We start from the raw sequence: 9049 nt of genomic DNA on the forward strand, positions 1-9049 counted from the left end.
GAACGTTTGTCTGCACGTTCATGAAGATGAGATCAAATGTCAGCAGTTGTGCGTCCCGACGTTGAGTAATTCAAAACAAACGCAATTTTGCCTTTAAATCCTCTCGATTGATGCTAACACATGCGAAATGCCATAGACGGGCTAACGAATAGCATTAGTCGCGTTATGCGGTGTTGAGTGGCATTTTTGTACGAGTGAATTTTCTCACGAGCTTGGTCACGGTGCCAAAAACATTTTTTTTTAGTCTTTAAATTGCCTCCAGTTTCAATTGCCAAACATTTTTTCAATTCCGTTTCTTTCTGCTCACTCGGTGAAGCGCCTTACGAAAGAGTTGCTTGTGTAATTTGAGGCCCCGCCCACACACAGATGGTGTTCAGGTTGCGCACTCTGGTAGCGGCTTCAGGACGGCACGTGCGCGGTCGCTGTCGATCTTTGCCGTTCCCCTTTTTCTTATTCACCCCCCCCCCCCCGTTCCTTCACTCCATCATCCTCTGGCGCTCGCGCGCCGCCTCCATTTGGTCTCGACTCACATGTCTGTCTCTCCCTCATTTTGATTAGAGTCTGTGCTCGTATCTCTAATCTTGCCGGCGTCCCCCTCGCCCCCCCCCTTCGCCTCGCTCTCCCAGTGTCTCGTTATCGCTTCTGTCTGCTGTCTCCTCCTTTGGTGACAGGTACCATTCTTCACCGCTGCCGCTTGCCTGCCCGGCTCCCCTGACACTGTAAAAGCGAGGGAGTTGTTTATGTGCTCGCTCACACACACACACACACACACACACAAAGGAGTGAGAAAGACACAATCCTCAAGACGGGTTTTAGGAGGAGGAAGAGGAAGCGTAACAGAAACACCTAGCAGAGGTGGACGTAAAAGTGTGAGAACATCAGCGGGTATGAGGGAGTTCATGTACGTCGACCTGAAGGTGGGGGGCACATCGCTCGCTCGCGCTCTCTCTCTCTCTCTCTCTTTATATATATATATATATATATATATTATATATATAATTTATATATCTATATAATATAATATATATAATGTGTGTATATGATTTTAGATGTGAATTATTCCAGTAAAAGATTGCGATATTGGAAGGAATAGGTCTCTATGCAAAAAGAAAGTTTTAGTGTGATGACAAATGCCGCTAGTAAGCCGAGCGAGAGAAAGTCATGATTCTTGAAGATGCATGAGAAAACAAAAAGGCAATGGGCCTTTTACTTTGCAATAAACAAGCAAAGATTGGCCTGAGGAAACGCTGATAACATTGGAGGAAGTCAGACTTGCCACGACGAGCAGTCACGCTCCAGTCGGCTTTTAGTTGTGTTGAATTTTATTTATTTTTTTTTTACTTCCGGGACTCGTGTAATGGCCACTCTGAAGATTTCAGCCGACGCTCCACATCCTTTGAGCCTCCCCGTAAACGGGTGTTCTGTTCAAAACAGAAAACAGAAGTGATTCCCTTATTTCTATTCACAAAAAAAAAAAGCAATCAATGAGTTTTAATAAGTCAGCCCGAGCCTTCGCTTGCCTCCGTCGAGTAAACATCTTCCGTCTTCCTCTCGTTTCTCCGCCGACGCGCGAAGCAAATGTTATTCTTGTTGCTGCGTCAACTGCTCGTCTTCGGTGGCCCACGAAGCGGCTGCGGGTGAAGAAGCACGTCATCGGCAACGTGCGGCGGTCTCTCGGGTTGTCCACATCAACTCCGCTCATGGCCATTATGCAAATGAGCGCCTCATTTAGCGTCATGATCCGCCGTCATAAATAATCAAGGCGCACATTTGATTTTCATGAATGTTTTGCTTAGCGAGAGCTCGCCGCCGTATGACGCTCAACTCTCGCCGCGTCCTTCAGGTGACGCCGTCCTCCAAGATCGTGGGCGACCTGGCCCAGTTCATGGTGCAGAACAACCTGACCCGCGCCGAGGTGGAGGAGCGGGCCGACGAGCTGTCCTTCCCGCTGTCGGTGGTGGAGTTCCTGCAAGGCTACGTTGGGATACCGCACGGAGGATTCCCGGAGCCCTTTCGAACCAAGGTTAGCGCAGCTCTTCCGTAAATTTGCGTACACTCGCACTTGAGCGAATCCTTTTATGTTTCAGCCCGACCCTAATATGTCCAAAAAAAAAAATCATGAAATGGATGAAAAACATTTTTTTTTTACACTTCCCACATGCCTTAAATGTATTAAAATTTTTAAATATGAAAATGTATTTGAACACTTAAAATGTAAGTATAAGAAATACAGCACAGATTTTAGTTTTTATGTCCTTACGGGACCTGTTGGGGAGGTCAGTGTGCGTGCTCGTGAGTGTTTGTGCGTGTGTGGGTGTGTGTGTGTGTGCGCGCTTATTTATTTTTATTTATATTCTCCTTTTTTTTTTTTTTTTTAATTTATTGATTTATCTTTTTCGGCAGATTCCGATATTTAGCAGAATAAATTCCGATTAATCGAGCAGTATCTTTCTCTTTATGTTGCAATGTGTTCAAGCCCATTTTAAAAGTTTTTAAAAGCTATTATCCAATGTTCGTCCGGGCCCTCCTGTAAACGATTCGTTTTGTTCGTAAACAACTTTGGACCGCTGAGGCGCACACACCAGGCTGATATCATCGAGCGCGCGCGCTCAAGCTGTGGGCCGTTTGTGCACGCCAAGCACGGAACACGTCATGTTTCTTTAACGACGCCTGAAATAGTTAGCGAGCGGTCATTCGCCGATGACATCACACGGCCTCATTTTATTTATTTTTTCCATGCAAATTCATCCCCCAAGAGGAGCAAAGCGGCCGGCGGCGTTTTTCAGACCAGCGGCGAGAACAAAAGTCGTTGACAACGAGCTGTTTCATATTCGTAAGCGAGCGAGCGAACGCCGTTTGTCTTCATTTGTTGAGGCGACCTCCCGACGACGCGGCGTCAATAGTGAGCGGGGGGCTTCAACGGGGCGGCCATCTTTGAAGTGGCGAGGTCCAAGCGCCGTGACGAATTGCTTGGCGCCGCACCTCAAGCCTCGGCCATCAGTGCGCCGAGTCTATTTTTAGCAACACGGAACCAGAAACGGCTCGGATGACTTTGTTTCAATTTGGGAAATTTGACTCTCTCCCGAAGTCAAACGCAGGTTAAAGCTTTTATGGGAAAGGCGAGAAGCACGCTGTGAACTTTAGCAGCTCTTGACACTTGTCAAAGTCTCACGAGCCCCGCGAGTGTAACACGTCTCACCCTTCTTTCAACCTTCATCGAAGACGACTTGACCGACTTTCCGCTTTTGTCCAGGTCCTCAAGTCGCTCCCTCGCGTGGACGGCCGCCCCGGCGCCTCGCTGCCGCCGATGGACTTCAAGGTCCTGGAGGAGGGGCTGCAGGCGGCGTACGGCGAAGACATCACGCCCGAAGACGTCATGTCGGCGGCCATGTACCCCAAAGTGTTTCAGGAATTCAAAGAATTCACCGGTGGGTTCGCCTGACGCGTCGTTGACAAATTCTTGAAGTCTTTAAAGAACAGCTTCATAAAAAGGCAAATGATCGGGAATTCTCATTATTTGTACGATAATTGCAAGAATGATAACGACACTTACCCAAGAATTTTGTGTCGTACAGTGTCAGAGCTGGGCACCTGACCCTTTTTTGCCCTCCGGTTGCGATCTCGGTACCGTTCCGGCCTCGTCCCGCCGGCCTTATTTAAAAAAAAAAATTCGTTCCCCGTTCCCCGTCGGTTCATCACACGCACGAGGACCGATTCGCGGGCCGGACTAAAATCAATCTCCGGCCTCTGTCCGCATATCATCTCAGAACAAAACACGTTCTGGGTTTCCAGTTTCCACTGGGCCTTGAAAGGCAACATCGCTTATAATAAAATGCACCGCATCATTTTGGAGAAAGAAAAATTCCATTTCGATCGTATTCAAGGATGAAAAAGGCGATTAGAACAGTCACTTCATGTTTAGTGATTTTTCATTTATTACAAGATATTATTCAACTAAATGACTGTTAAAGGCTTCACAAAAATAGTTGTAGAAAATATGCGATTAATCGCAATTCATTACGGAATTTTTTTTTTTGCGATTAATTAGTTAAAAAAAATGTAATCGCTTGACACCACTATTATTTTTTTTTTTTAATATTTCTTAGCTTCAGCCCTACATTTATATCCTAATTTTTTTTTTTCCCGATCCAAGTCCTTGGTACGAACTACGCTCATATGTCCCTGTCCACATCCTGCACACCGACACGCATGATCGCACAAACACACGCATCATATTTCCTGTTATCCCTCCTCCGTCGCAGCTAACTTTGGCCCGGTGGACTGTCTGAGCACGAGGCTCTTCCTGGATGGACCAAAGATCGCCGAGGAGTTTGAGGTAACGCACAAGACGCCGACCGGAAGCGAGCGGGATTGCTCGTTATTTATTTGTAACCAAAACGTCCTTTGACGACGTGTGAGTGTGCCGATAAATGGCGAGCCGCAGGACGCCGCGCATACTTTTCATGTGTCGAGCCGCTCAAGTGCTTTTCATCAACGAGCTAGCGGCGAAGAGGAAAGGGCATCGCCCCCCCCCAGCCGCCGCCGCCGCCGCCGCTCATGTTGCCAAAGTAGTTCATGTCTTCATTGCAGTCGGGCAGTCATCCATCTTTCATTACCTTTTTGCACCTGCTGCAATATTTAGTCGTCTTATGTGAAATGAACGCGTTGGCGTCCGCCTTGATGAATAATTTCTGCTTTTTCGACAATATCAATATTCTCATTACGGGTTGCGCGCGCGCACGCCAAGCTATTGTGCGCGGCCAAGGGCGAGCACGTTTCACTTGACGGCAGCAGAAGGTCTCCGGGTTGGTGTTAATTGATTTTTTATTTTATTATTTTTTTTTGTTATTGCTCGGGACCCGAGGAGCAGCACTTCGCCGCTGCCGCGTTATCAAAGATTCAACAGTCGCATCGATCGCTCAGATCTGTTATTGACCTAAACCGCTAACCGCTAACATGCCACTCAAACATCCGCGAGGATTTTTGGGGGTTTTTTTTTCCCCCGTTTTTTCTTTTTGAGCGTCTTTGCGCCCCCCCCATCAGTCATTCATCGCCAGCGGGAAAGCAACAAGCCCCTTTTGTTGTCATGACGATGCGCATTCCCATCGGATCGCGTCCCTATTAGCGGCAGCGAGGAGCGAGAGACGGACTGCGAGCGTGTCAAAAAGTGACAACTTTTTGCTTTTTCCACAAGCGTTGCTTTATGGCCTGTGAAAGGAGGCCGGGGAGACGAATGGCGCTGCGAAGAAAGAAAAAAAAAAAAAGAAAGAAAAGGCGCTCATCGTCCTGCTACCGGAGAGCAAATCAAACACTTTTCATGGTCTTTCTGCAACTTCGACGCCCTACAAAAACGCAGCATGAGCTCATGTGTCATCTTTTGTGACTTTGTTGCTATTTGGGGGACGTCCAAACGGATTCACTACAAAGCCTGTAGAAATAAATAAATTAAATGAATGAATGAATAAATAAATAAATAAATACACAAATAAATAAATAACCAAAGTAAATAAAAGTAAATAATGATATCATCACTTTTAATTGACACTTTAGTCGAACTAGTGATAGACCGATAAGCTTTTTTTTTTTTTCCCCAGGGCCGATACAGATTATTGGTGGTCACAGAGGCAGATAAACGATATTTGTAGCGATGTTCATTTCTTGAAAAAAGAGGGAAAATTGTGTCAATATTTTGAAAAACAGCAACTACAAAATTTATTGAATTTAATTGCCTTTAAGCACATTTTTATTAAACAGCTTTAGCAATTTACAACACGTTAACGTTTTTTCGATCTTAGAAAATAGACAACTTATGACTTGAGGAACCAATCAGATGGCACTGTGGGCGGGCCAATCTGCTTCTGCAAGCAGGACCACCAGCACACCAGAGAGAGAGAGAGAGCGAGCGAAATGTGCTGCAGCGAGCCAAAATAAACCAGCTTTTAATTTATCGGCCTTGAAAGTTAAAAACAGGCTGATGCCGATAATCGGCAAAATGCCAAATATCGGCGCCGATAATTGGCCCGGCCGATAATCGGTCTATCACTAGTCATAGCGTTTTAAAATATAAAATGTATTACTGGATGGAAGTGCATCTCACTGGCATGACAATGAGGCGCTCTAATGCCGCCACACCTGTGCACTGTGACCAGACAGTCTTTATTTTTGTATTTATTTATTTATTTTTACGTTCCTTCCACCCCTTCGGTGCTTCCGCCTCTCTCGCAGTGACTTGTGTGCACTCGCTGCAAACAACAAGGCGCTCTAAAACGCCCGCGCCGGCCCCGCCATCTTCATGCTGGCTGCCAAATGTCTGAACGCACTTCAAATAGTTTGGATGAATTGAATCGGAGCGCACGTCTGAACGATGGAGCGCATCCGCTCAGTTCGAGTTTACAAATCCTCAACTTGTTGACATGTCGGGAAAGCAGACAGCCGAGGAGCCTCTGGCGTCGTCTCACACTTCATTTTCAGTCCCTTGCAAATCTCGTCAAAAAGTGTTCAAGGCGGCGTCTCGGGCGCACGCACGCACGCACGCACGCACGCTGCTGTCACTCACCCACACGTGCGGCTAACAAAAACCTCGCCTTGGCCGGCCTTGTGCGGATGATTCAGTCTCATTTTAATTGTGCTTGACACAAACGCGAAGTTCAAACACGGACTGCAACGTTGCACGTGCTGTCACTTGACATATTTGCGGCCGCCAGCGCACACACATGATCTCATTGCGAGGCAGGTTATTAATAAGGTGGCGTGAAGTCGAGTGTGAAAGCCGTTTTTGGAGTCAGCGACCGCCATGAGAGCGTCACGTGACGTTGGAGGACGCTCCTGCGGTAAAGGAGCCTTTTGCTCACGGCGTTACGCATTAAAAGAATCTTACGAGCAATATTCCACGCTACTTGACTGTTTAAGCAAGAAAGGGAAATTACGAGCTGGTGGTTTTTGCTCGTTTGCACTTGACTGTGTCGAAAAGAAAAGCAATCAAATGAGCCTCACGAATGTGGAATAACAATGAAGGGGGGGAGGGGGCGACTGAAACCGAAGCCGAAGCCCCTCACGCCAACGTGACGCTTGACGCCAGTGACATGTCGCGCTTTAATTGCTCTGTCGGCTTGATGAGCCTGGCAGGCGAACGCTCGAGGCAACGACGGGACGAATTCATGGCACGAAATGGAAGCGATCTGATGTTCCGTCCTCGTCCTGCAGGTGGAGCTGGAGAGGGGCAAGATCCTGCACATCAAGGCCCTGGCGCTGGGGGACCTGAACAAGGCCGGCCAGAGGGAAGTCTTCTTTGAGCTGAACGGGCAGCTGAGATCCGTGCTGGTGAAAGACACGGTGGCCATGAAGGTACAATGAATGATGAACGCACGATGAATCGCTCCGCGTAAACAATGAAGACGTGTATTAATGGCAAGCGAGCGGCGCGATGACAGTTTATTCCTCGTCACACCTGTTTCAACATTTGTTCCGATGATGGATGCCTGAAATTTGCGCCCGCCAGGAGATGAAGTTCCATCCCAAGGCGCAGAAGTCCATCAAGGGTCAGGTGGGCGCGCCCATGCCCGGAAAAGTGCTGGAGGTCAAAGTGCAAGTGGGCGACAAGGTCAGATTTCGTCACGCTCCCCTTTTTCTTTTTTTTTTAGTGGACAAAGTATTTTCTTACTGTCTGTTTTTCAGGATGTGTGCTATGCTTGAGAATTTATGAACGTTTTTTTTTACGATCATGCTAATGTTGCTAATGCTAACCGTGACTCGTTTAGTTTCCACACACGGCATGACACAAATCTGAAGTTTTAATTTATTTTATTTTTTTTTTAAAGAAAAAATTAAAATTGGTTGTATTTATTTTATTTTTATTTTATTTTATTTTATTTTTGTTTATTTATTTATTTAATATTTATGCAAGCAGGAAATCTTTTTTTAAATAATAATTAGCATCAACAATATTAAGATGTGTTTGCCAAAACAACATGATTTCCTCCATTTTCCATCATTACTGAACTTTGCAAAAGCCATAACTTCCATCGTTTCCTTGACAAATGTTCCCTCTTGTCCGGTTCTAAATTTTGGCGCCAGTAAACGATAAAACGTGACTTTGTCCGTCTCACTTGTATCGTCGCAACCGTACAAACATCAACGATGGACAAATATTAAGACGATATAAAACTATTTCACTGTTACCACGGTAACCACATGTTGAATTTATTTTAGCACAAAGATTGAAAAGCAAGGGAATGGCAGCGTGTCACTTGTTGTTTTGAGAACGACACAAGTTGTCAAAACTGGTATTGAGAGTAAAAATGTATTTTTAGTTTTATATAATTACATTTCTTACTTATAATGATGTCAAGACGCAAAGTCAGGACTTTTGCTTGTCGTTTTTTTTTTTTTTTTTTTTTTTTTTGGGACTCAAGCATCTGTAATTTGATTTAAGTACAGAGTGTGAGCACTGCCTGACACGTTTGTCCGTCCGCAGGTGCAAAAGGGTCAGCCTCTGTGCGTCTTGTCCGCCATGAAAATGGAGATGGTGGTCAACTCGCCGCTGTCCGGCACCGTCAAGGCGGTGCACGCCGTGGCCGATGCCACCCTGGAGGGCGACGACCTGATCTTGGAGATCGAGGAGTAGAATGAGAGGGCGGCGGGTCGGTGGGTGGGGCTTGGGGCTTCTGGATTGTTTGTCGCAAGCGAGGTGGGGGCTTTTTTTTTTTTTTCTGGGGGGGGGGGGCATCTACAGATAGCAAGTAGACACGCACAATAATATATGACAATGTGAAGTAGTGATTAGTTAGTCATTCTCCAGGATGAGGACTAGTTTTGCCTGAGCTACATTCCATCACTAGTCTTAAAAAAAAAAAAAAAAATGCAACACGACCTTGCAATGAAAAATTCTTAGCGTAGCGATGATGTGCTCAGATAACCCGCCGCTTCACGTCATCCGTTTGCGTCCTCTGGAAACGACGCTCATCATTAGTCTTTCATGTCAAGTGCATTCTGGGAATGTGTGATCCAGTTGGGAAGTCGGGACTCGTTGTTTGGATCTTTCTTTCAGCTC

At 46.2% G+C, this 9049-nt stretch overlaps 1 protein-coding gene across 1 annotated transcript in view; it reads left to right on the top strand.

Moving 5' to 3' along the window:
• LOC148339076 (pyruvate carboxylase, mitochondrial-like) overlaps nucleotides 1-8652 on the top strand; it is a 143834-nt gene extending 135182 nt beyond the window's left edge. Inside the window, exons 22-27 of the mRNA XM_088294800.1 lie at nucleotides 1844-2023; nucleotides 3254-3428; nucleotides 4263-4336; nucleotides 7204-7344; nucleotides 7499-7600; nucleotides 8474-8652. Of these exons, the coding sequence (XP_088150926.1) occupies nucleotides 1844-2023; nucleotides 3254-3428; nucleotides 4263-4336; nucleotides 7204-7344; nucleotides 7499-7600; nucleotides 8474-8623 (822 nt within the window). The 3' untranslated portion in view covers nucleotides 8624-8652. The remainder of the gene's footprint in view (nucleotides 1-1843; nucleotides 2024-3253; nucleotides 3429-4262; nucleotides 4337-7203; nucleotides 7345-7498; nucleotides 7601-8473) is intronic.
• The last annotated feature ends 397 nt before the right edge of the window (nucleotides 8653-9049 follow it).

Source organism: Idiotropiscis lumnitzeri, chromosome 4 (genome assembly GCF_059441095.1).
Source record: "Idiotropiscis lumnitzeri isolate Australia: NSW breed Sydney's pygmy pipehorse chromosome 4, RoL_Ilum_1.0, whole genome shotgun sequence".
In the NCBI taxonomy this organism is placed as follows: domain Eukaryota; kingdom Metazoa; phylum Chordata; class Actinopteri; order Syngnathiformes; family Syngnathidae; genus Idiotropiscis; species Idiotropiscis lumnitzeri.